Here is a 27,373-nt window from a genome sequence, read left to right as displayed (position 1 = left end):
TAAAAGATAAATAACGATAATTTATAATTAGCATATAAATTGTTTTTATGGAAAGCAGCTTCTCAAGTAACCCAGAACGCAATTACAGCAAACTTGATCACATCTCCTGCAGCCTAGCCTGCTTATTTAAACTCAAGCATAAGCTTCATGCTCTCCATAGAACTTGCATAATCATGTGCGTCCACAGTCCTAGACCAAGGGTCATGTATTTCCTGTCTCATAGGGCTGCTGGAAACCCCAGGGTTCCAGAACTCCATGAAATAGCCCCAATTCAGCACACATACTCCAGACTGCCAGGCGCTGAGTAAGTGAATATACTCCTATGTCTACTGTAAGATGCATGAAATTGGTTCACAATTTAGAACTAAAGCAGTTTAACAACAACAACAACAAAAAAAAATCAGCAAAACAGAAAAGGATTAGCTCCATGTACAAATTCAATAATGGCATTTCTGATTTGGAATAATAAGATACATGGAAAATTCCAAGTTTTACTATTCTAGAAATAGAGTCTTCCAAAAAAAATTGTGGAAAATATGTTATGAAAATGCTACGCAAAGATTTCAAACAAATTTTAGAAAAATTAAAAATTATGTTTTAAATTCAATTTCCTTGAAGTTTTTGAGGTGCCCTTGTAAACAGAAGGAGAAAAAGCTTTTATTTGAAGATATTCTACTAAAGTCTATTGATATAAATATGCCACCATTAATTAGAATGACAAGAGCTTAAAGCGATTAAGTGCTTAGAAATATGAACACTGGTGACCAATATTGTGGCACAATATATTAAGCTGCTGCTAGGACACCAATATCCCACATAGGTGCCAGTTCATATCCCAGCTGCTACAACTTTGACCCAGGACCCGTTATTGCACCTCGGGAAGCAGGGCAAGGTGGTCCAAGTTCTTGAGGCCCTGTATCGATGTGCAGGTCCTGAACAAAAGCTCTTGGCTTTGACCTGGCACCGCCTTGGCCTTTGCTGCCATCTGGGGAGTGAACACGTAACTGGAGGAGCTCTGTGTCGGGGAGTGCGGTGGCGGAGGAATTCTCCCTGAACTCTATGGAACTCTCCCTTTCAAATGAGCAAACAGATAAATCAATCTTAGTATCAAACAAAACAAACTTGTCTCTACAGTGAGAAAGAGTCCACTGGAACACCAGCAAGAGCTCTGGAGAAACCCGCCCCATGGCGTTGAGTGAACATTTCAGCTCCGCCACTTATCGTCAAGTCAGAGGTAAGATAGTTGCTCTCTTCATGATTTGGCATTTTTATGCCAAAAATAGATAAAATTAAGATACCAGAGACAAGGACTGGCCCAGTAGTGAACACAGCCACGTCTCAGTGTAAGAGTGCCTGGGTCCAGCTGCAACCCCACTCCAGATTCTTTCAGTCTTTGCCAACAGCATGAGATGACTCAGGCAGCTAAGTCTCCCTGCCACCAGACGGAAGACACAGACAGTTCCTGGTGTCGGACTTGAGGCTGACGTGGCCCCAGGTGTTGCAAGTCATTTGGATTGTAAACCAGTGGGTGAGGGCTGTCTCCTTCTTGCTGCCTCCAAGACAGATGGATACACAGACAGTTCTTTTAAAAACCTCAGGTATTAATGGCACCTACATCATATCACAAGAATCAAAGGTGGGAACATATTTGGACACTGGAAAAAACTGGTAAAGAAGAATTCAAAAATGTTGTTGAGCTTTGCGTCTACTGTTATCAGTGGATGAAGTGTCTACTAAAGCAGCAACTGTAAGTAAAAATTATGTACTAAAACCCAGGATTTCGTTATCCCTTTGCTCAGTAACTTAAGACAGGAATATTATCAAAAACTCCTGTTTTTCTCTCTCTAATCAACAAGGGAACTGTGTTCACTCTAGAGAACAGGCTCTGTAGAGACGAGACAGGTAGCCTGTTCCCAGGCCAGCATAGACGGAAAGCTAAAGACACAGAAATGCTGTCATGAATAAAGACCTCCGGGAAGGTTTGGCCTCCAGGATCAGTCATCACAGTGGTCGTCTGATATCAGAATGGCAACGCAACAGTGAAGGAATCAGATAACCAGGTGAAGAAAGAAGTCTGTTTCTCTAAAGGTGCATTTGATAGTCTAGCAAAACCTTGCAAGATTCTAAGCTTTCTGATAATGAAGAGTGTATTCCCAATATGAATGCTAATATGCAATCAAGATAGGAAGCAGGGAAGCCTGGGCTGAGGGTGAGGACACTGGACCATGTGGAACAAGGAACCCCTTGTGAGCACAGAACAGCGGAACTTGAAAAAGACTACGGTGTCCCTTTCTGTGGCTTAGGTGACAATCAACATTTAGGAAATAAAAGATCAATAAAAATCAATCTCATGTCAAATCAATTAAAATGAGGACTTATCAGGGGTGGACATTATAAAGTATTTTTATGCTGGCTGCTTGATCTTCCTGTGTGGTTTTCCATACAATTGGGAATTCCTACCTTAGTTCAAAGATAAGGAAATTAAGACATCTATTATCAAGAAATGATAAACTACAAATACAACCTGGTTATTATGCTATACTGTGTTCAACACGCTAAATTACTCTTAAGAACTAAATGATAGGGTTTGGCACAGTAGCCTAGTGGCTAAAGTCCTTGCCTTGCATGAGCCAAGATCCCATATGGACACTGGTTCTAATCCCAGCAGCCTTGCTTCCCATATTGCTCCCACCTGTGGCCTGGGAAAGCGGTTGATGATGGCCCAAAGCCTTGGGACCCTGGAAGAGGAGACCTGGAAGACGCTTCGGGCTCCTGGCTTCAAATCAACTTAGCTCCAGCTGTTGTGGCAGCTTGGTGAGTGAATCAATGGATAGAGCATCTTCCTCTGTCTTTCTGTATATCTGACTTTCCGATAATAAATCTCTTAAAAGTGAACTAAATGATATGCAGGTGTAAATCAAGTTTCATATTCCACTTACTAGGAAAATTCTGGTTTTTTTTCCTCCTAGGGCACATAAAGTTCTCTAGTCTATTTTCACTTTCTAATTTTATACTCATGATGTCACTGAACTTCAGAAGAAAAGACCCACAAAACTGATGCTATACCACGGGGTTGCTTTCCACTGTGACTCTGACCTACTTGAACCTGACTCCTATTGTTTGATTCAAACAGATTCCTTCTACTCAACTGGTGACCAAGAAAAATTGCTTGTTAAGTTTTTTCCTACTTCGAGTTGAGATTATTGAAAACTACCTTTGCTCGACTTTAAAGGCCTTAACTGGTGTAAGACCAACAGAAGTGAGATGGAATGGGAAATCAGGAAATCTGAATACTTAAATCAGGGATCAAAGCAACTCCAGAGATGAATACTAATTCCTTGGCTCAGCGTTTGTATCACAAACTATTAGCATGACTTTCTGGCAGTGGGCATCACAGGTCACTTCCGATGACAGGTGTCCTGGCAGAGGGGGCGCCACACAGTGTTCAGCAGATGCACCCTCACTCCTCCAGTCCATCTTTCCCATCGCTCCTTGTAACTCATTTCCTAATTTATTAGATGAGAGAGTTTGTCAAGATTGCTTAAAGCAAACTGCCGACACCCAGTGTTCTGTGATCAGAGCACAGTCCACACCGTGCAGGTGCGCAGGCCTGCTCCGTGACATTCCCACAGCACACACTTGTGTTTGGTTCACCTCCTCAGAGGGCATATTCCAATCTCTGCAACTACACTGCAAAGGAGATCAAGCATACTCACGTCAAATTGCCAATGTACTAATGATGATTAAGAACATGACTTCCCAGCCTGACACTCTAGCCTAGTGGCAAAAGTCCTCGCCTTGCATGCACCAGAATTCCATATGACTGCCAGTTCGTGTCCCAGCTGCTCCACTTCCCATCCAGCTCCCTGCTTATGGATTGGCAAAGCAGTCGAAGACAGCCCAAAGGCTTAGGACCCTGCACCTGCATGGGAGACCTGGAAGAAGCTCCTGGCTCCAGATCAGTCCAGCTCCGGCCATTGTGACCACTTGGGCAATGAATCAGCGGGTTGAAGATCTTTTTCCCTGGCTCTCCTCTCTGTGTATCTGACTTTCCAATAAAAAAACAACAAATAAATCTTGAACGTGACTTCCATCACAGGATAGACCATAACACAAGAATGTATAAATGAGAAACTGTCGTCTTACCCTGAGCTCCAAAATCAAGACCTGTATGTACCACTCCCTCAGAGCTCTGAGGATCACAAGGGTTAGCCCTAAAAATTGTACTTTTAATGGATGTTTCATTGTCTCCAAATGCTATTTTCAGTCTCTGGATTGCTAAAAAGCAGATAAAAAGTACATTTGCTTTAATGATGTCAAAACATGGATTGTTCCCCTCCCCTAAGTACTCTGTAAAAATCAGTCTTTAAAAAAATTCTTATCATATATAACATAATTTTTAAACCTTTAAAAGTAACCTGGGGCCAGCACGATGGCTCACTGACTAAACCCTCACCTTGTAAGTGTGAGGAACCCACAAGCACACCAGTTCCTGTTCCTCTTGCTCTGCTTCCCATCCAGCTCCCTGCTTCTGGCCAGGGAAGGCAGTCAAGGATGGTCCAAAGCCTTGGGATCCTGCATCCGAATGGGAGACCTGGAGGAGGCTTCTGGCTTCAGATCAGCTCAGCTCCAGTTATTATGGTCATTTGGTGAGTGAACCAGCAAATGGAAGATCTTTCTCTCTGCTTCTGTTTCTTTGTGTGAATCTGATCTAATAAAATTAGATCTTTTTAAGAGTAATCTTAAGTATCACAGACTGTTCAGAACAACTTGAACTAAACTGATTTCTCCCAGTGATTCCATTAATATGTATGTGGCTCAGAAATTATTTTGGAAGACACATTGGAAAACCAGGGAAATTTAAGATGGATGAACACTAAATAAGTATATTTAATAGATAAACAGTATTAACCAATCAAAGAATTATTTGGAAATTCTTCCCAGTTATGGTCAGCAGTAGAGAGACACAAGATGAGCAGAAATTCACTTTAAACAAATCTTTGCAGACAAAAGAATAAGATATATAAGGGAAATTATGGGTGGTTCCTAGGCTTAATTATTAGTTATAGACTGTTGAAATATCAAGGCTATTTAAAGAGACAAAGTGCTGGGTAAACCTGCAAAACATCAAGTATAAGTACAATGCATTCGTTCGAACTTCACAGTGAACCATAAAGTATCCTAAAACATCTGTGCTTTATTACAGGGCTGGAAATAAAGGACAGGAATTTCTACTTTAAAAATCTACAGTTTAGCTTCCATTTTTTTCATGTGTTAAATCAACAAATAAGAGGTCCATTTTACAAATATAGTCTCTTATGAATAAGAATGGCCACAGAATTCGCATTATCCTATTATTGGTAGCCAAAAATATGAACCAAGCAGTTTTTAAATGTTTGTACTACACATTGAAATTATTTAATGTATTTCCAAAGTCACTGCAGACAACGCAGAAGAACTGAATCAACATACCCATCACTTCAAGTTCTTGTTTTTGTGGTGATTCTATTTGACATTTACTCAGTCTTTTCACTGAGATCAAGTATATTATGTGCTCTGACCTATTTCAACCAAATATTTTTAAAGAATATTAAGAAACTATGAAAATAACATTACCAGCTATCTTTAGAACATTAAGTTCTTTTCAAAAGAAATTTCAAGATCTCACAGATAATGTAACATCCAATCTGGGATAACAGACAGTTTGGTAAATTTGCTCTCGGGAAGGCTGCCGGGACAACATTGCAAGGTATAAGAAAGATCACCAGGAGGTTCAAGAGCAGGGGAGGCAGGCCTGGCTCGGGGAGGAGTTCTTGGCCCGCCTCAGCAGCTGCTCTGCAGGGAACTGCTCTGAACAACTCCATAGCCACATAGCAGAGTCATAGCCACATAGCAGAGTCATAGCCACATAGCAGAGTCATAGCCACATAGCAGAGTCATAGCCACATAGCAGAGTTTGCCTTTCCGCCTTCCATTCCCCGCACTCACAAGTGGACACCGACACGAGCTCCATGTGGACAGCTCCTGCTGTGTTAGCTCAGCCTGGATCGCCTCCACAATGTTTTCCCTAGCACAGTGCTTTGGCAACCTACCCACTCCCTCCTCACAACATGACCTCAGCCCTACCTTTTCTTCCCACTTCACTTCCCTCTCTCAATTCTGACAGCATGAAGTGACCTTCTCAAGTTGCAGAGATGCCTTGGCGTATCATTTGCGTAATTCTCAAGCAGAATACATCAGGTCCACAAATCATGGCGCTCTAGCTACAGCAGGGGGAGTGAGCAACCTAGCCTAAAATCACCTTGCTTTGAGCACGGCCCCGAAGTTTTAACAGTGACAGCAGTGAGGAATCTCCTTGAATACATATACTACAGCTGTGTTATTTACCCACGTGCTGCCATCTACACGGCACCAGCTACATCCTCCAGGGCCATCAGAGGTGTGCTGTGGAACCCAGGCTTAGCCTGAGACGGCCCTCTGCATCAGCAGCAGCTCGCATTTGGGAATGCCTTTCCCATTTACTGTAAGCTCTCCAGAAGCTGTAGAGCCTTGATAAGAGCTTGAATACACTTTACCTAATTTTACCGCAAAAGGAAAAAACCCTGCCATCCAGCTACAGATGAAATAGCGACTGTTGCTAGCAGAAGAAAAAAGCAGGTGAAGCCTGAAGAAAAGGCAGAACTGAAATAGGAGCTCAGCGATTTAAAAATAGTAATTCAACCAGTACTATATACTTAAACAAAAGCAGTCAGGAGAAACAGGATGGAAAATGTAGAAGACCATTACCAAGAGTCAAATGAGGAAAATTATGCTTTTAACGTTTTACTTTTTCCCTTTGTAATTTATGGTGATTCCAATTTGAAAAGATAATAGAGAAGATATAAAGGATCACAAATGCAAGAACAGAAGAAAATTCTATCTTTTTTTCTCATTTCATGGAAAGGTCTACCTTTTTCTTTGCAACATATTTACTTCTGTTTGATATTTCATCACACGATCATGCTGTGGCCCTTTCAGAAATTCAAAGTACAGACAAAACCTGCAAAGGTTTATGGGCTTAAACTTTGCTGAAAAGAACTGTATTCCCTTAAATCAGAGTTCCCCAGGGGCAACCATGAAAAAACAAATCCCAAACCTTGATAAATTCAAGAAAACCTAATGTTATGTCCACAGTGTAACTGTTTTCTGAAAATACGTTTGTTGTGTATATATATATATACACACACATATATGTTCACATATTCTTTGAAACTGCATATGGGAGACCCAAAAGAAGCTCCTGGCTTCAGATCAGCTCAGCTCCAGCCACTTGAGGGGTGGTGAATCAGTGGACAGAAGATCTTTGTCCCTCCTCTCTCTAAATCTGCCTTTCAAATGAAAAATATGTACATACTTGTAGCCATGCTGACATGACTTGCTAGAAATCGACAACCCTGCAAGGATTCTTACAGTAAGCTTTTAATCAAATGCCGCAAACAACGAAAATCTAACAAAAAAAAAAACCCTCAAAATTATTCTTAAGTAGTTTTTAAAAATTTAAGAAATCAATTTTCCTTTGAGGGCGGGGGCAGGAAATCCAGACACACACATAGCTGACATGGCACTGGACATGCAAAGATACCCACCCTTTAGCGTCAGGAACAGCACGGAAATAGGGGGCAATAACAGGACTCTTTCAGAGGGACATAGCAACGTGGGAAAAAGAGGAAATGACAAACAGTCCTAGTAACTTAATATGGAGGTACAAAGCTTGAATCCCAACACCAGCTCAGCTGGCAGCAGGAACGGTCCACGAGTGAAGATGGGTGGAGAAGGCTGGTTTCTGCCACAAGTGCTTTTTAAAAAATGTGTTTATGGGTTTGAAAGGCAGACAAAAATAGATCTCCCATTTGCTGTTTCTCTCCTCAGATGCCCATCATGGCTGGAACTGAGCCAGGCTGAAGCAGACAAGGAGGTCCCCCTTAGGGTAGAAAGAACCCACTGATGTGAGCCATCACTGCTGCCCATTAAAGTCTGCAACAGCAAGAAACAGAAGGCGGAAGCCAGAGCTGGATGCGGAATACAGATATTCCAATACAATGTCTTGGAAACAATCTTTGAAAGAATCTATTAAGAACAGTGACACCATTAAATCACACTATAACTTAGAATATACCATTGAGGGCTCAGCACAGTGGCCTAGCAACCAGATCCCATGTGGGTGTTGCTTCGTGCCCCAGCTGCCCAACTTCCCATCCAGCTCCATGCTTGTTTGCCTGGGAAAGCAGTCGAGGATGGCCCAAAGCTTTGGGACCCTGTACCCATTTGGGAAGAAGCTCCCGGCTCCTGGCTTTGCACTGGCTCAGCTCCAGCCACTGTGGCCACTTGGGAAGTCAATCACTGGATGGATGAACTTTGTCTCTCCTCTCTGTAAATCTGCCTTTCCAATAAATGATTTCTTAAGGAATATGCCATTAAAATCTAGGTCTTATATTCCATTTAATGTAATTTTTGAGCTGCACAGATTAGGTTTGTGCTAAGCTTGAAGACATATAGACTGTAAAAATGAAAAGAGGTATTAAATGATAGTATGAGATTCTAAGTATTACTGACTCAATTCCATTTTGCTAAAAAAAAGAAAAAAAACAACCTCTTTCCAAAATCAGGAGAAAAGTAACTTGATTTTCTTACATAAAGATAGGAGTTCTCAGGGCTGGCTTGTGGCAAACGGAGTTAAGATACCACCTGCAACACCCACATCCCCTGCAGGTGATGATTCTCCTCTATTTCTGATCCAGCTCCATGCAGCAGAAAATTTGCCCAAGTGCTTGGATCCCTGTTACCTACACAGGAGACCAGGATGAAGCTCCTGGCTCCTGGCTGCTGTCTGGCTCACCCCTAACTGTTGCAGCCACTTGATAAGTAAACCAGCAGATTGAAGACCTCTCTGGGTTGTTCCCACTTTCTTTCAAATGAATAAATAACCCGTGGGGGAAAAACAATCACAGTATCTGTCAGGGCTGGTATTGTGGTACAGGAGGCCAAGCCACTGCCTGCGATACTGGCATCCTACAATAGCACTGATTGACTGCTCCACTTCTGATCCAGCTCCCTGCTAATGCACCTGAGAAAGCAGTGAAAGATGGTCAGCGTGCTTGGACCACTATCACTCACGTGGGAGACACAGATGAAGAGCCTGGCTCTCGGCTTCAGTTTGGCCATTCTAAGACACTGCAGCCAGTTGGGGAGTGAACCAGTGGATGAAAGATCTCTGACTTTCAAATAATTTAGAAGGGAATTCTCTACCTCAAACTATTAAATACACAATTTCTACAGACTACACTAAAATAAAAATATGTAAAAGCCACAGGCTCAACATAATGCATCTAAGATATTAATATTCATTATTCTGTATTTGATTAAACACACACCTCATTATAATGCTGGTTGAATGTATGAATTCCAAAGCTGATTTTGCTGTCGCTTTCAAAACAATCTGGTAATGGGGAAAAACAAGCTGGCTGGGGATACAAATATTGCAGATACCCTATAGTGACTTGAAATTTAATTTAACCTATTTTCAGTGGCAACCTGAACGGCTCTATCACTAGGGACTAAATGCACTCGAAACTGCTTCCATTACGGCCTGCATCTGCTTCTCTGTTTCCACAGCAAATCCACCTTTGCAAATTTCTGAAGTTCCGATCTTGTGCTCACAATTAAACAAGAACTGCCCACTCTTTGCATCACCATATAGTTCAAAACTATTCCATGTTTCAGGATCGTTGGTTACAAGGAGTACTTTCAGGAACTATTCTAGGCAGCTTATAAAGAATCAAGGACAGGGCCCAGTAGAAACATCACCGTCGTAACAAAGCAAAGAACAAAGCAGTGATTCGTACCGTACCTTGCCTTGAGAAGTGAGCAGCCAATATAAACACAGATACTTTAAAAATCATAAAGTTCACTGCTTACTTTGAGCAGATCCTTGGAGAAATCAGCACCCTCGTTTACTCCTTGGAGATTGGCAATGAACTCTTGGCAGGTCATCTTTTTTCCAATATTCTGCAAAAGAGGCAAGCCACACATGATAATGGACGTTTGTAGAACTGGGATGGATTCTGAAATAAGTGATGAGTGGATCTGATTTTTTTAAATTATGCATACATATACATGTGTGTACAGATGCTTACATGCATAAGACAACCTCAATGCCTAAAAAAATCAGCCTATCAATGCTTTGAAAAGCATCATTAGATATAAACAGCAAAATTATGCCCAACTCACATTTTAACCCGGGGAAAAATCCTTTTAAAAATCCATTTATGGGCCCGGCGCGGTGGCGCAAGTGGTTAAGTCCTCGCCTAGCACGCCCGGGATCCCATATGGGCGCCGGTTCTAATCCCAGCAGCCCCGCTTCCCTTCCAGCTCCCTGCCTGTGGCCCGGGAAAGCAGTTGAGGACGGCCCAAAGCTTTGGGACCCTGCACCCGCGTGGGAGACCCGGAAGAGGCTCCTGGCTTCGGATCGGCATAGTATCGGCCCGTTGCGCTCACTTGGGGAGTGAATCATCGGACAGAAGATCTTCCTCTCTGTCTCTCCTCTCTGTATATCTGCCTTTCCAATGAAAAAATAATAAAAATAAATCTTTAAAAAAAAAATCCATTTATATACATACATAAAATGATGAAGTTCCTTTAAGTAAAAATGACACTTGATAATAAGCTTATCAGCTCAGCTCACTTCATTTCCTTCATATTATCAGGAACTGTAAAGGATCTGAAATGTACCCTACTGTCAAGCTCACACGTTAGCCTGCCACCACCTTACGGCTGCTGACAGTCAACAGTCCTGGGTGAAAGACCTAGGCATTTATTGAAATAATGTGGTGTCTGTTATCTTGCTCTGAACTCCAATTCTCACAGCACAACCTGAATATGGACAAATGCCACTTCCATGTGCAGCGAATATCTTATATACTGGAAGCTTGGCGATTCTGTCCTATAAGAACTTTCAGCTCCTAGCTCTTCAAGACATCGGCTCTGTCATTCTGACCACTGCCCTGCTGTTAACTGCATCTTTCCAAGGCTCTCACTGTCAGCTTGAAACTACAGCCAAGGCAATCAAACCCTCTATTTGCCAAGTGCACTGAAAAATCAAAGTTTCTTGCACAAGTATCTCTCAGCACTTTTCCAAGCTGATTTAAGGATAAAGAGCTTGACCAAAGCAAATCATGCTAACAAACCATGTGATCTAAAATCTGTTACCCACCCCCCTCCAAAGCTATACATGTGTCGACTAAAAACTAGTAATTTGCTGTTACAGATTCATCTCTTATGCCAGCTGCAAACCAGCATAATTCAACAGCTGTGAGGAATTCTGAGGTTCACCTTGGATACCCAAAGAGCTGTGTCACCAATACAGGAGAAGGACATGCAATACATAGATGTAGTTTGGGTGACTACAAAGTGAGCCTGCACACGATATTCTTACAAATAAATGTATACACTCAGAGGTTATTTTATGAAACCATGAAACAGAGTAGCATACAATGGTAGCATTAATATACTCCTCGGATACCCAGGCATGGGAAGCTTTAAGGAAACATGTTTCGAGAACCTCAATCTCAAAACTCAGATGGCGCCTTTGTGTTAAGGAGTCCTCTTCAACCCTTTCATAGCTTCCTTTCCGAACAAATGTATCCCACCCATGCTGTCCTTTACAGCGACAAGGCTAAAGCTTTTAATTAAAAATCTTGCCTCTTGATCAGAGACTGGATGAACAGTTTGAAAATGAGGAATTGTTTAGCAAGTAAAGTAGATGTTTCGCTTGAACTAAGTGTACAATTTCAAAAAGCCGACGAAAACAGTTTAAGATTTATTTATTATCCTCTGTCAAACTGTTTTTCCAGTATCTTTCATCCATTGATTTATTCCCCAAATGGACACAACAGGTAGGACTGGGCTAGACCAGAGCCAGAAGCCTAGAGCACCTTCAGGGAGGCAGGGGCCCAAGTGGTTAGGACTTGTGCTTTTTCAAACACTTCAGAGGCTGCTGTATCAAAGACAGAACAGTCGAGACTTGAACTGGTGCTCACATGGGATGCTGCCATTCCAGGCAAAAGGACTATCCTCTGAGTGCCAAATCATTGCAACTATTTTAAAACATAGCTTTATTGAAATTTAATCTATGCAGTCCCGGCCCCTTTTAACTATAGGATTTAAGTGAATTTAGTGTAAATATATTGTATAATCATGTTCGCTATTAAGTTCTAGAGCATTTTTATCAGCCCTAAAGGAAACCCATGAACACTAGTACCCTTTCTCCAAATCTCTCCATCACCACTAGCCATCACCTAGCAACCAGCCAATCTGCATCTTACATGCATTTGTATAGTCAGGATGTTTCACATAAATGGAATCACATAAGATTATCCTTTGAAGGCTCTTTTAATGGAACATCTTCAAGGTCCACCCATGTTATAGGCATAAACTGGCTCTGAATGTTTTTTTATTGTGAAGTACCATTTCACCACACAGACCGCTTTTTGTTTGTCCATTCATAAACCGAGCGACATTTGGGCTAGTTCCACTTTGGGGCTATTATGAATAATGCAGCTATAAATATTCATGTACAAGTTTTCTGTGTGGAGTGCTTTCATTGCTCTGAAGTATATGCTTAGGAGTGGGCTTGCTGGGCCCTATGGTAACGCAGTGCTTATTCATTTAAGGGCTGTTTTCCAAACTGGTTGTATAATTTTACATTCCCACATGCAGTCTGAAGTTCTTAGTTTTTCTACACTTTTTAACCAACATTTACCGTCTCTCCTTTTGATTTTAGCCATTCTTACGCATATGAACTGGTATCCTGTGGTTTTAATTTGCACATACCTACTGCCTGATGCCCAGCAACTTCAAGTTCTTTTTATTACTCGGGTTTTCTGTTTTTATTGTTCAAGTGTAAGCTTTTCTATATTTTCTGGAAATGTTAGGTTATAAGCGACATTGTAAATATTTTTCATTCTGCGGGTGTCCACTTTTCTTATTTCTAGAGGCTGTCTTCTGAATTACAAATTGGTTTAATTACATAAAATTCAGTTTAGTTTTGTTACCTGTACTTCTTATGTCTTATCTAAGATATCATTACCTTGGGCCCGGCGCGGTGGCACAAGTGGTTAAGGTCCTCGCCTTGCACACCCGGGATCCCATATGGGCGCCGGTTCTATCCCAGCAGCCCCGCTTCCCTTCCAGCTCCCTGCCTGTGGCCTGGGAAAGCAGTCGAGGACGGCCCAAAGCTTTGGGAACCTGCACCCGCGTCGGAGACCCGGAAGAGGCTCCTGGCTTCGGACCTGCATAGCATCGACCGTTGCGCTCACTTGGAGTGAATCATCGGACGGAAGATCTTCCTCTCTGTCTCTCCTCTCTGTATATCTGCCTTTCCAATTAAAAAAAAAATAATAAATCTTTTAAAAAAAGATATCATTACCTGATCCAATCTCAGAATATTTCCTAAGTTTTATAGCATCAGCACTTATATTTAGCTGTTTGAGCATTATTTTTTATGGTATAAAGTAGAAATTCAACTTCCTGCTTTTCCATGTGGATATTCTGCATTATTCATAGAATATTCAGCATTATTTACTGAAAGGTTATTCAGCTCCTCAAACTCTTGTTGAAAAAACAATGGCTCATATGCATGCGAGTGTATTAATATATGCTTTAGTATATCGTATTGATTTTACAGGCTAGCTTTATGCCAATAAAACTCTAAATTATCATAGTTTTGTTTTTGCTTTTGAACTTTGCTACTGTGGTAAACACATAATAAAACTCTTCTTAAAGGATAAAGTTCATTACTGATACTTTCAAACAAATCCCCAATTTTACTAGTATTCCCTACATTTCTCTATTTATTCAACCTTGTCAATGAATCAAGTTCTGCATTGGTTTCTTTCAGTAGAGGATTAGATTGCGGATTTCAGAACATCCTTCTTCTTTGGTATTGGCATTCAGAGCAACCAATGTGCTTCTTACCACTGCTTTAGTTGCATCCCATGGGGTGTGTTAATGCTGTGTTTTAATTTTCATCTCTGAGTATTCTCTAATTTCCCTTGTGAATTTCTTCTTTCAATGCCCTGGATATTTAGAAGTATTTAACATTCACAAATTCCTTGCTGCTGTTAATTTCTAATTTCATGCCACTGTGACAGAAACATACACTTTACATTTTCATTTCTTTTTAATTTGCACTAACCTGAAGAATATTCCACATGTATTTTAAAAAATATATTGTAGAATCTTCAGGCAGAGTGCTGTACAGATCTCTAGTAGGCGATAGTTGGTTAATAGAATTGTACTATGCGCTTTCCTTGCTGATTTATGACACAGTCATTCTAAACATTGTATGCTGATGTCTCATGATTGTTAACTATTTCTCCATTCATTATTCATGAATTTCATGGTTTCCTTCTACAGTCTGAGAAAACAAACTTTCCCTGCTCTGACTTACAAACTCACCAAAATTTTTCTAGTCACTACAGTGTATGGGCATTTTCCCCACACAGACACAACCTCATCTCAGCTGGACACCAAGTCCATGTCCTAGAGTTCAACTCAATCCTCACACTGTCCTGGCAGATAGTGTGAGCTGCCACAGGCTGAGGGCTCAGTCCCTCTGCTGCAGATAACCATCACAACTAAGAGGCTACTACATCCTTCCGGAAAACGTGCTGTTGCTACAAGTTTCCAGAACACATTCCTTGTGTTAGTTCATCTGCTGGGAAAGCTCGCAGAACCCAAGGGAACTAATTGCAAAGCCTACAGATGAACTGCAGAGGACACAGGCAGACACTGGAAGAGTCGAGCACAGGAGTCTGCCCCAGAGGAGCCGGCGTGCCTACTCTTCTGTCACATCAATGTTTTTACCATCGTGAAAGTTCTGATCCTTTTCTTTGGGGCTTTTATAGAGGATTCATGACAGAGGCATCAGTGAAACTGTTGGCCACTGCTATCAACCCCACCTTTGGCTCCTTCTTGGAAACAGAGGCAGCACTCTGTTGAGGGGTGAGGTGAGGAAGAACAAGGGGGAGAGGGCTTTTCAATCCCATCCTTCAAACCATATGGCTGCTTCCTCTGGCAACCTGTCCCCCACTAAGTCTTTCCAAGAGTCACTTCATTAGAAAAATATAGACACACACACACACCCAGGAAATTCCAAGGGATTCAGGATCCATGCCAGGAGCTGAAATCCTATCAGTTTCTCCTAGCACTCCTACTAACTACAAGGGTTCTAGGAGCTCTAGCTCAGGACGTCAGCTCTCCCCAGATGTCTGCCAGGACAACAGGAAAGAGTAAAAACACAACAGAACTGGCTGTTGTCACTGAAATCCAAGGGCTTTTGGTTTTCTTGAGTAAAACTCTTTGGATTGCTTCAAATGTTTGGCTAATTTCCCAAGTTCTGAAAATGGCAATTTTTGAGCATTGCTGCCAGAGTTCAAGAAAACTTTAAGTTGTTACTCTGCCATCCTGAAAATGCTTCTCCAACGCATAACACTTGGGGCCTAATGAAAGACTTAATGTCAACTAATGTCTTCAGCAAAAATTATATATTTCACAACTACAACTTACAAAAATGTAGATTGTAACTTAAAACTGGAAAAGGAAAAGCGAGTTTTTCAATTGCTCAAAATTCTTTCAAGAAATTCATAAAGATATTTAGTCACTACTGAATCAAGAACACTTTTTCCTGAGTCAGTTCTGTCTCCAGCCCTGTCTATGTAAACCAATGGATGCTGCATCCCAGCCCAACCCTGCCCTCCATAAACTTGGCTCTCACATACATCCGGACCTGCAGCCTAGTTAGAGCAACCCTCAATAACCCCCACTAGGCCGATCCCCAGCCCTGGGGCCCAGGACTCAACTGGTATATTTTCCACAGATGAACTTTTTCTAAGAAAAGCAGAACTATCCCCACACCCAAAAGGGCAATGAAGGTGCTCATTTAAGGGGCTCACAGACAATACCTAGCTCATGACTAAATTCTGAAACAAGTAAAAACAAGTAAAAACTCTTCGTAAATGACTGCTAACTCCACTCTAATGGACATCTGAAAGTTATTTTCAAATCACATCTTTCTATAGATTCTTAAGCTGCCCCATAAATACTGCTGGTTACAGAAAAAAGTGATAGTGAAAGTGAAAGCCACATCGCATGGGAATTCCCAGGAATTCCAAGAGCAAGGCGTGAAGTGCTTTTGGTTTCACTGCCCCACTGTGGGTGAGCCCTCGTGGGTACCCATAGCAGCTGGGGAGCTGCCACTCAGAGGAATGAAAAGACACAGCACTGGGAGATGGAGCAGCGTAGTGCTGGTGCAACAGGCATGGGAGCTCACAGCTGGCATCCAGTGGTCCCAGAGCAAGGAAGCAGGGAGGGCAGCTGGCAGAGCGCATAGTGAGACAACTATTACAGTGAAAGTGACAGATGACAGGCTTTCTGAGACTACTGCACAGGGTCCCTCAAGCTCTTAGAGGCCTCTGATGCTGTTGACGGGAGACTAAACTGTACAATATGGAAAAGTGAAAGCATGACATTTCCTTAATATCTATAACCATCATTGTCAGCTACTCATAAATCAAATATTTAAAATGTAAAATGTCAAGCCTTCTGGAGAGAGAATACAAGAATTCGGCTGACAAGCACAAACAATTAGTTCTTATGAACTACCTCCAACAGAATTTCATGTATCTTTGCAACATTCTTTTAGGAAACCTACACTTTAAACTTCTTTGTGACATACCGAGAAACACAAAGATGGATGAATCTTATACTTCGGTGCATTTGCCAAATTGTTGCCAGGTCCCTGGATGGGGCCGAAGCCAGGACTGGGAATGAAATACAGGCATCCCACAGGAACGCAAGGACCCGAGTACCTGATCCATCACCTGTTCTCTCCCAAGCTCTGGGTTCATCAGCAGGAAACTGCAGTCAGGAACAGAGCCAGGACTTGAACCCGGGCAGCTGAACATGGACGCAGGCATCAACAGCTAAGCCAAACGCCCACACCTGAACCTGCACACCACTCCTTGGTTTCCTTTCTTCCCTACAAACACGGTATACCAGCTACAGTTTTATCCCTATAAAAATACAAAACCCCTTGCATAAAACCAGCAAGCCCAGACATAGAACACCTGCAGGAGGCCCGATCATACAGAAGAACCACACGTTGCCTTCCATACCCACGGCACCTGCAGGCTGGCTCCTGCCAATTCTGGAACACGGAGGAATGGTGGATGAGTCAAATACCACTAAAAATCCCAAACTACAAATTTTAAATGGTAAATTTTTGTCACAAAATGTGGATTAAAAGCAAGACCTCTGATCACTCACCAGCCACTGACTGGTATGTCTCTTCCCAGTGGTGAAGCTGCCCCACCATCCAAACTCAACCTCATTCTACACGAACAATTGCCTGGCACTTGAGAGAGCAGCCCAAGTGAGAAGCTCCTGCCTGCTACCCTGCCTTATTAACTGTCTTCAGCCCACGGGGAAATCCTGCCAAGACAGCTGAATCCTAACTGTGGACCAAGGATAAGATGGCAAGCAATAGTCAAAACACGAAAATCGGCTCAGAAGAGCAATCCTTTTGAATCTGCTCTAACAGCTGAATTCCTTATGCATACCATGTCCAATAATACAGGATTCCAAATAGAAACATCGCTACCTTTCATTGTGTATTCCAAGTAACGTTCAGTATAACCTATTTGCAACATTAGTAAAGACAGATGAACTGTTCTTAATATTTATGTATGCATCCATTTATGTCACATAGATTTTGAAAATGAAGACATTCTTTTAAAGAGGGATTATTTAAATTGCTTTCACATGACTAACAGCTAAACATTTATCTCATCTAAGAATACTTGCCGAAAAGGAAAACAATGAGTAGATGCTAAGACAATATTGAGCCATACTTTTTACAAGCAGGAGCTGAAGAGCATCCATGAATACTGTATACATCCGGTTGCCATTTTTCCAGTCTAATGACCGAGCTGGAACCATAATCCAATGTGAAGTTAGGACCACCTCTGCACTGCACTGCAGTTATCTGCTCTTCAGCTAAACCTGACTCATGGCAGCCAGCCCAGCAGCACTATCAGAGATTAAGTTTGACTGCCAGGAAACTCATTCCTGACTCCTTACCTGGCAACACAAGACTCGGAATAGAATAGACATACCATAAAGTATTCGTTGAATGTGAGAACACATTCGAAAAAGAAAACTCAAATGGCATTCCAACATTAAACTAAAAACATTATGGTATTAGTATACATCCCATTATTTTGTTAGTAACAAAACGAGCAGACCAAGGACGTCATTCCTCAATATCAAGACAAGATTCACCAACAACAGTCCAATGAAGTTAGTCTCCCTAGTAAGCCAACCCTCTCCACTTAGGAGCATGGGCCCTAAGTCTTAGATCATGCTAATGTACTGTTATCATGACACAGGAAAGGGAGAAAGAAAAGATGGTTTATTTATGCCCCACCAGAGGGTTATTCTGTCATCGACCAGGTGATGGGTGGTGATGGCCTGTTGCAGTAAAGCAGCAGGGAGAAGATGAAGGGGGTGGGCATTCAAGCTAATTCACTCTATATTCTGAAGGATCCAGCTTCCTATGAGCCATGCTGCATGGAACCACAAACCAGGCAATCAGGATGCAAGAGAAGCCGCGTTCAGAATTACGAATAAAAACTTACCACCTGGGAGGAAAGTTAGTTTTTACCGTCAATCCCGATGAGAAAGATAAAAGAGACACATTATCAGACGATTGGTTCTGGTGATGGATGCTGTGTATTCAGACTTGTAACAATGCATTGTGAACAAGGATACAGGAAACTAATGGGTAACACCCCAGTGAGGTGCAATCCTAGAAATATGGGAATGATTTCTACCACAACTGAAAGGAGTGATCGCCAAGGACATGAACCTGCTAACTACCCCTCTCGTAGCCCAAAGTTCTGTTGCTACGATCACACTGTCTTGGCACAACTGTCAAGAACACACTGAAATGTTCCTTTACAGCCATAGAAAGCAGGCGTAAGGAGCCATCTTTTCTGCATGCACCATTTGGATGTGTAGATCAACTTAAGCATTACTCTGCCATCCATTTCCTGAATGCTATGCTTCACCTTAGCACAGACACACTAAGTGACGTAGGGGACCTTCTACGGCCTGTGGGCCAGATGTTGCCCACCCTTGAACCATCTTTCACAGCTGCCCAGAAGGAGCATTTCTAGGCTCCCACTCTGGGAATTACTGTGTCTTCACATCCTTTCACAGGCCTATGAACCAAGAATGAGCCCAAAAAGATGTATAGCTTTTGTGGAATCAAGGCACGTGTGCCAGCTATGCCGACAAGCCAGTCACTCCACATTCCTGTTGAATGTCCGAGCTATGTTAAAGTTATGATGGTATCGCTTCCTCTCCTCACTCTGCTAATGAAGGACTCCTCCAGTCCCCTGTTGTTCCTGTGGAATCGTCCCCACACAGCTCCCCCGTACCCCTCCTTCAAGAGGAACAGTGGAATTTCAAGTAACAGAATTACGAAGCCTTTCAACATAAAATACATACCTATCAGTTAATTCAATGTAATTTTTTAAGTTGTAATTAAATCATAATGTATTACAGGATGATACACTGTTTAAAGAAATTTCTTTAAAATAAATGGATTTGGGACTATGAAATAGTCTTTGTATAGATTGAGCTACATTTAAAATATTCGCGTTCTCTGGTATAAAGAGTTTCAGTAAATGCTAAAATTAGACTCATGCGAAAGGTGAAATTTTATGCACAATTATAAGTTCAATCCATTCATCCTCTATTTTAAATAAAAGATGTAAAGGTAATTGGATAATTTCAACCAGTAAAAATTGAGCTGAGCCAAGTAGCAAAGCAAAAGCTGAGTTCTTACATTTATGTATGCAAGGAAAACAGAATTAGAAAGTTCAGATCTCACAAGCATACTCTTTTTCATCACTGTATCAACCTTAAACAAAAACCACTCCTCCCCCCAAAATAGAAGCTTCACCTGCCATCTCGTGGACAACAAAGATATTACAACTACAAGCAATCCAGACAATATGGCGTCTACACTCTGTGCAAGCATGTGAATTCATAGAAGGTATTTCTTTCCGAAAGTTCTCCTGTATCTGGTTGCCATGGGAGCCATGCAGCTAATGACAGAAAGGGAGACATAGATAAACATGCAGGGACAGAAAAGCAAAACTATGCCCAAGATGTCCTGACTTCCGCAAGCTAACTTTAGCAAGCTACACTTACGTGGCCATGGAGATCCGTGTTAAGCAGCATCATCGCACAGGTTAGACAGTGGACTCCATCTAAAGAGAGAGACGGGGGGACAGAAACCTTCATTCACCATCCTCTGCTGGACTCACGCCACTGCAGCACAACACTTGCACTAGGCACCATTCACCAGGTTTGCCTGGAATTCTACACCGTTAGCGTGCAGAGCTGACCCTGCTGTGGATGAGCCGTTAGACCTCTCTACAAGACAGCTGGACACTACCTGGAGCGCTTAGAATGGGAACCTTGGGCGTAACAAACCCAGTCCCAGAGCGGAACTTTCAAGAATGACTAAAGCGGCTATAGAAGGGCGAGGGACAACCAGAAAATCTGACAAGCCTCCAGAATGACTGAAGTGTCCGCAGAAGCACAAATGGAAACAGATTTTAACACACTTCTATGTAAAAGTGCATTTGAACAGAAGTACATCTAGAAAGAATATGCAATGCTTAAAAAAGTTATTTCTCAGTAGTGAGATACTTTTTCATTTTTTTGAATGGGGTATAAAAATGAAGATCATTTAATATTGTGGATTTGTTAACTCTGTGGTAGAAAGAACTGTGAAACAATTGAGGCCAAAAGAAGATTAGGTCTACATTTCTATTAAATTTTCTATTACATCTATTTCTCTACCTATAAATAAGTGAATATTCTCCTTATTGCAATTTATTAAACAGGAATATTTTAGCTCAATGGTTTTGTTTGACATAATGGGTCAGATCAAAGTAAAATAGTAATATAACCTATAAAGACCAAAGAATTAGGGAGAACATATTTCCAAAACACAAGGATCAGTTCACATTTAAGCAATGTTTACAATGTTTACAAGGTGAAAGAAAAAGTGTAAGGTGTTAAACTTCTCATTTCTGGATATGAAATTACTTCCCCCTATCTACTAATTCTCAATTTGAATAGACAAGAGCAGTTTCAGATTCAGTAAAAAACTTAACAAGTTTTGCCAAATCAGCCAAAAGGCCTAATTGCTGAATTCCTATATGAAGAGAATATATAGGAGGTGTTTTCTGATAGCAATGTCCCTAAGCAGAATCTACACAATGCCTGAAAGTACTTTCATTCCAGTTCATTTTATCGCTAACTCTGAACGAATTCCTAAAAACGTTTGTAAAGCTCAGCAGCCAGCTCTCAAACATCCTTAACAACCAACAGAGTACATAAATGCATATTTGTTATTTTAGTAGAGAATGTCAGCAAGAGCTTAAATTTGCAGAAGACTATTAAGAAAAACAAAATGGATTCTTTCATTGTCTACTCCATGCTTAGGGGAACAGAAGCTGTGCATGTATGGATTGGTGCCGATGTCATCAATTCCTAGGTAAGAACACGACCTCCATGAGCAGATGAACTGACCGTAGGGACGGCCTCAAGGGTACAGCAGACACAGGCACAAGCAAGCACCACAGTCGATACCAATTGATCTAATGACCCCAGTTTATTCGCAAAATAACCGTGTTTTCTCCTAGCCTCTGATGCACTGCAGGATTTCTCAACTTTGAGAAAATGTGTAGTTGCAAGCGAATGTGTTTGGCTTCATACTCTGAAAGTTTTGCTTTATTGCACACCTGAACGGGAGAGAGACCTCTGCATAGGGCAGGTCAACAAGACACTGAACCACCATCAAGCCGGGGTTCAAGAAGACCACGCTCGTCAGCTGCTGGTCAGCGTCATGACGACGACTACCGCACGAGACTCAGATACACCGCGACTTCCAGCAAGGTTTGGAAACACCGCTGAAGCTCACCGCAAAGACCACGCATGCGTGAGCATTCAGGCAGGGCAGAGAGCAGAGATGCAAGAAATGAGAAAAATCTGCATTTCATTTACTTCAGTGTGTTTTGCACAGAAAATCTCAGAAATAAAGCTGAGTGATTAAAAGGAAATATCACATTACAGAACTATAAAACCATACAAATCATGAAAACGTTAGATATCATGGTGCCATTAAATATGATTTTAGATATTTAATGACATGAGACTATGATCAACAGAAAAATGCTGCAATTATTTCAATTTGACATCGAATATTATATAAATGTACTATAAGGAAGTCAGGCAAAATGTTAGCAATAGTTATCTGTAGGCAATTAGAAACAGACGATTTTTCATATCATATATACACTTTCCTATATTTTCACATAAAAAATAAACATGAAACAAGACTTCCACCACATTACCTTGGGAAGCAATGGTATCCGGATTACAATAAAAATATCTGTTGGAGAAGTGTACTAAAACTCTCTCTCGTTCTTGAGTTTCTCCCACAAGAGAAAATGCCTTGAAGAAATACCTAAAAAAGGGACAAAGGGGAAAAAGTGAAATTCTGGAAACGTACCACAGTTTGACATTTAGAATGTAAGAGTACCACGTAAGATAAACGGTTGTTCCCCACACCCTCCCAGATTGGACTGGCATCTACTCGGTGACAGATACACTTAGGAATGGTTTTGAATTCTCCAACACATCCATCTGAAGAATGCCAGGGTGCTAACAGGTGATCCATACTTCAGAGCATAAGCTAGGTAAGAAATCTCATTATGCCTTAGTGGCAACAGAAGAAAACCAAAGCACACAAGAGACTCAAATGAGTTGTTCACCAGGCTAGGCTGCTCTAAAAACCTATATACAGAGGGATTCTTATAGCATTTGCTAGATTATAAACTTCACTAACACTATTAAAATTGTAATTTCATTATCTTATGCATAGCACATTCCTGCTAATTTCATTTGGGTGATTATCACCATTATTCTTGTCATAGGAGGGAATTGGGAGATAAAAATCTTTATATTCTTTTTAAATTTAATTAGTTTTTTAATGATACAATTCCATAGGCTCTGGGAATTCCCTTACCAAACCTCCCTGCCCCCCTCCCCCGCTCCCCCTCAGATTTCTCCTGAATGGTTACAATAGCACAGTCCTTCATTAGACACAAGTCCATCATTCTATTTAACTGTATTCTGACATGGTGGGCATTCGAAGCAGCTGAAAAATCAGATGGAAAGCAGGTTGGGGGGTGGAGGACTGGAAAGTTATGCTTAATGGGTATAGATTTTTAATTTTACAAGGTAAGTTATAATGGAGATGGCTGGTGGTGATGGATGTACAATTATCAAATCTAGTATCAGTGAACTGCGCTTTAGGAAGAGCCAAAAGGCAACTTTTTATGTCAAGTCTATTTTACTGTCATTAAATTGGGAAGGTTGTGGGGGAGAATGCTCAGACTCTTCTTCCAGACTCGTCTTGCTATCATTCCTCACTCGGTCATCCAGATGACGGAGTACCACCAGACACAGAACAGCATTTCACATATAATTTTATAAATGCGCTTTTCATATTCTGTGTCATAGCTATCACCCAGTCTGAGGTAAATTCACGCGGTAACAGGGGGGTTAAAGGAAACATTACAGCTGAGCATCCGACGCTTTCCTGTAGGAAGACATGATTTCTAGACGCAATGATGCAAAGGCTAATGTCGCTGGTACCTGAGGGACTGGTCCAGCGTCATTCCCGTAAAGTCAAAAAACTTCAGATATTCCTCAGCGACGAGCTGGCTAAATTCATTACTGTAAGAAAACAGAATAGCCTGTGTTAGTGCAACCAAACATGCGCGCGCACACACACACACACACACACACACACACACACACACACACACCCGCCTTGGGCCAGGACCTACTTCTTGCCGAGGTGCTTTGCGACGTCCGATCTTTTGAATCTGTCCAGCTGGTAGAGGCGCTTGGCCAGCCTTTTGGCCGCTTCCAGGTTGCTGCTGGTACCGTTGCTGACACTTTCCGAGGTCTCCTTTTCCAGGATTTCAGTGCTCCCCATGTTAGAATGAGTCTCCAGGCATGTTTTCACCCCAGGATTGCTGTGAGAAGTGATGAAGAATAATTGAAAGGATTTTTCTTGTATGGCGAAAAGGGGAACAACCTGATCAGGTAACACTGAGGTTTGTGTAAATAATGACTTCAGAGAGGTCCTGCTTAAAAAGTCATGAAAATATTTTCATCATATCTAAGAAATTACAGAGATGTCTGTCCACCTGCCTAGGCCTGACACGAGCGGTTCCCAAACTTTCAGTCTCCGGTCCTTCATAGTATTTAAGGTATTAAGAATTCCCAAAGTTCTCTTTATAGGGGTTAGTCCATCTATTGATATTCACCAGACCAGTCATTCAAACAGAAGATTCTAAAACACGAATTTCAAGAATACATCTGTCACAACATAGTACGGATTGTTATACTTCCATTGACAATAACTTTTCCAAACAATGGTGAAACAGTTGAGTTATTTTCATATTTTAGATAACTAAATGCTCAGTCATTTCTACCACATACTGCAAACCTCTATTGCACTGGTTGACATAAGAAAACCTGGCTTCAGACAACTGACTAGAAAGAGTTGTTTTCAGTAAAGCAATAGGCACCTGCTGCCTATCCCTAGAAACTCCCCTTCAACCTCCTGTCAGCAGACACCCCACAACCTGCACCCGGAAGGGAGTCACTGATGAGCTGGGGAGGGGCACCTGGAGCTCAGACGCTAGTTAGGATGCCTGCGTGCCACATCATAGTGCCCAAGGCTGATTCAACTCCAGCTCCTGGCTAATGCGGCGGAGGTTCCAATAACTGGATCCCCGACTCCGACATGGAGGACACGGGCTCGGTTCCTGGCTCCTGGCTGTGACCCAGCCCAGTCAGAGGCATCTGGAGAATGAATTGGCCAATGGCAGTAAGTGCTTGCCTTCATTTCCATTTTTCCGCGTTTTGAACAGATTAGGGGAAAAGAGCAGGGGAGAGAAAGACAAGTTATCCCAAGACTGTCTTAGATGTAGCTACATGAGAATTCTCTTCAGTGCTTCCATCAACTCACACATACTGAGACCTTGAAGGAAGCTGAGAGTATAAAACACCTCACTGGTGTGGGCTCGCTTTGCTTCCACTGGTAAAGCTGCCATTCATGTTGCTTTTTGAGAAGAAGGCTGAAGCAGACCATAGTCACCGAGCACACCAATGCCAGAAAAGCCACACACCAGAACTGACCCAGACATGATAGGGCGAATGATAACCAACAAGCCAACAATTTCCGGCAGAAAACACCCACCAATGAAAACAAGCTGCCTCACGAGGGTGGCAAGCCTCATCCCAAACCTTCCTGTATAGAGCTGGCAGTCCCAATTTGTTGAAACTCAACCCATTAGAAAAACGAATAATCATCTACAGCATACCTATAAAAGCGAACTCACAGCAGAGGTTACTTTAAAAGGAAATTCAGAATTCTTGTGGAGATAGGAAAAGTGCACTCCACAAGCCACATTAATTACAATCAAGTAGTTTTTACATTAAGGAAAAAAATATTCCTGGAGTTGTGATTGCATGTACTCTGTGCAACAGCTATAATGTAGTAAAAACAAACGCCAAAAAAGTACTTCGCTTTAATTAAAATGCCTCTTATTGTGCATTTCTCAGGGAAGATATAGGGCACATGTTTAATCACATGATATAACAGACACGGGGCTTGACTAAGACCCTCGTGAGTATATATTTTTAAACTGCTCAGAATCATGCCTACTTCTTCATTCCACGCACTTGCCTCTTCCTTCTACCATCTTGCCAGCCCAGTTGATTCTACCGAACTTTCTTCATACCCCCCGGAAAAACACTCTTAAGATCTGTGTGGTCAGAGCTCTCGATCTTAAGAGCCGTCAGTAAAAGGAGGAAACGCGGGGAAAGGTGAGGATAAACACCTCCAGTCCTCTAAGACTCCCTTCTGCTTTTCTTCGGGACTTAGGCAGCCACTTGCACAAGACCCGAATCCCTCCACTGCAGTGAGAATGCCTGGCACCATGACAGCAGTGTGAACTCACCAGCAACACAGACAAGAACCCATCACACCTCCTAGGGCACGCCTGGGCCATTCCTCCCACAGTCAACGCCTTCCCAGGGTTCTCCACCCCACAACGCCATCGTCTGCTCCGCATCTCTGGGTCACCCAAGGAACCCCGTTCCCTGTGAGGTCAAGCCTCTATGACCTCACATTCTAAGTGGAATGATACAGTCAGGGCTGGAAATCTGCCTCTCAAAAAGAAAACTTTAAAAAAAAAATCAGTAAGTATTAAAAAATTTTAATGGTATTCCACATCAAATTCATTCTAGGATTGTACTGATCTGCTTCTGAGATTTATTTTATATTCCTACTACTATATTCCCATGGTTTTATTAAGAATTCAGTTGCCTATGATCTCTTGATACTTCTTATACTCTCAAAATACACAAGGAAAGTTCACTCTGTTTTCCCAAGTGATATTCACACTGCTACCATGAATGCAATCATAGGTCCACTTTCCAAGAAGATAAACCCTACAGAAGAAAGTTTCCACATCCTGTGGCATGAGGCATAAAGCCCTTCACAAGCAGACCCCCATTTCCCTTCCAGTCTCATCTCCTCTCATGCTTGGGCCCACACACAAACACAGGCAGGTTCCCCCGGCACGGACACAGGCTGTTCCCATGCCACTCTGATCACCCCTTCACCCACAAGCACCATTCTGCAAACTGCCACTCTACAGAGCCCGAGCAAAGTAACAGCTTTCCCAAGAAACCACCATCCAATTTTCCCTCTCTGGCTCTCGCAGAGTACTGGATAAATGCCTCTATCACAGCACAGCCTTTTAAAACTTCCACCTCTCACCTGCCACTGTGGTAAATTTCTCTTTGAGTCCACATCATGGCAAGAGCGAGCTGAAGTCACTCCACAGTGCTCTCACGAGAAGGCAAGCACAGGATCGTCCTGGCGACCACATCCTCACTGTCTATGCTCTATCATCAACAGCAAGTGGCACTAACCTTCTTCATCCTTAGTACTCGTCCTGGAAAGTTTGGAGTCAAGTGCCTCAGCAGAGAGCAGCAGATTTCTATTTGGGGGTGTGCAGAGGGACCGATTTACTCCATCAACGCTCGAGCCATCACTAATGCTTTTCCAAACTCTGCTTTAGTGGGGAACTGGAGTTAGGAGTGGGAGAAA

The 27,373-nt window shown here is 42.1% G+C and overlaps 1 protein-coding gene across 6 annotated transcripts in view; it reads right to left on the bottom strand.

Moving 5' to 3' along the window:
* The window catches only part of PSD3 (pleckstrin and Sec7 domain containing 3), a 268,216-nt gene that overhangs the window by 123,232 nt on the left and 117,611 nt on the right, over positions 1-27,373 (bottom strand). For 5 of the 6 annotated variants that reach the window (XM_040971307.1, XM_040971308.1, XM_040971310.1 and 2 more), the window contains 5 exons: positions 24,030-24,221; positions 23,836-23,916; positions 22,530-22,642; positions 20,314-20,372; positions 9,955-10,044 (listed from right to left, as the gene is read on the bottom strand). In XM_040971307.1, the coding sequence (XP_040827241.1) occupies positions 9,955-10,044; positions 20,314-20,372; positions 22,530-22,642; positions 23,836-23,916; positions 24,030-24,221 (535 nt within the window). Of the gene's footprint in view, positions 1-9,954; positions 10,045-20,313; positions 20,373-22,529; positions 22,643-23,835; positions 23,917-24,029; positions 24,222-26,216; positions 26,255-27,373 lie in introns of those variants that run through there. The other variant, XM_040971312.1, reaches the window with a different exon arrangement.

Source organism: Ochotona curzoniae, unplaced genomic scaffold (genome assembly GCF_017591425.1).
Source record: "Ochotona curzoniae isolate NIBS_2020 unplaced genomic scaffold, NIBS_Ocur_1.0 contig_21, whole genome shotgun sequence".
Taxonomy (NCBI): domain Eukaryota; kingdom Metazoa; phylum Chordata; class Mammalia; order Lagomorpha; family Ochotonidae; genus Ochotona; species Ochotona curzoniae.
This window is presented reverse-complemented; position numbering and strand designations above follow the sequence as displayed.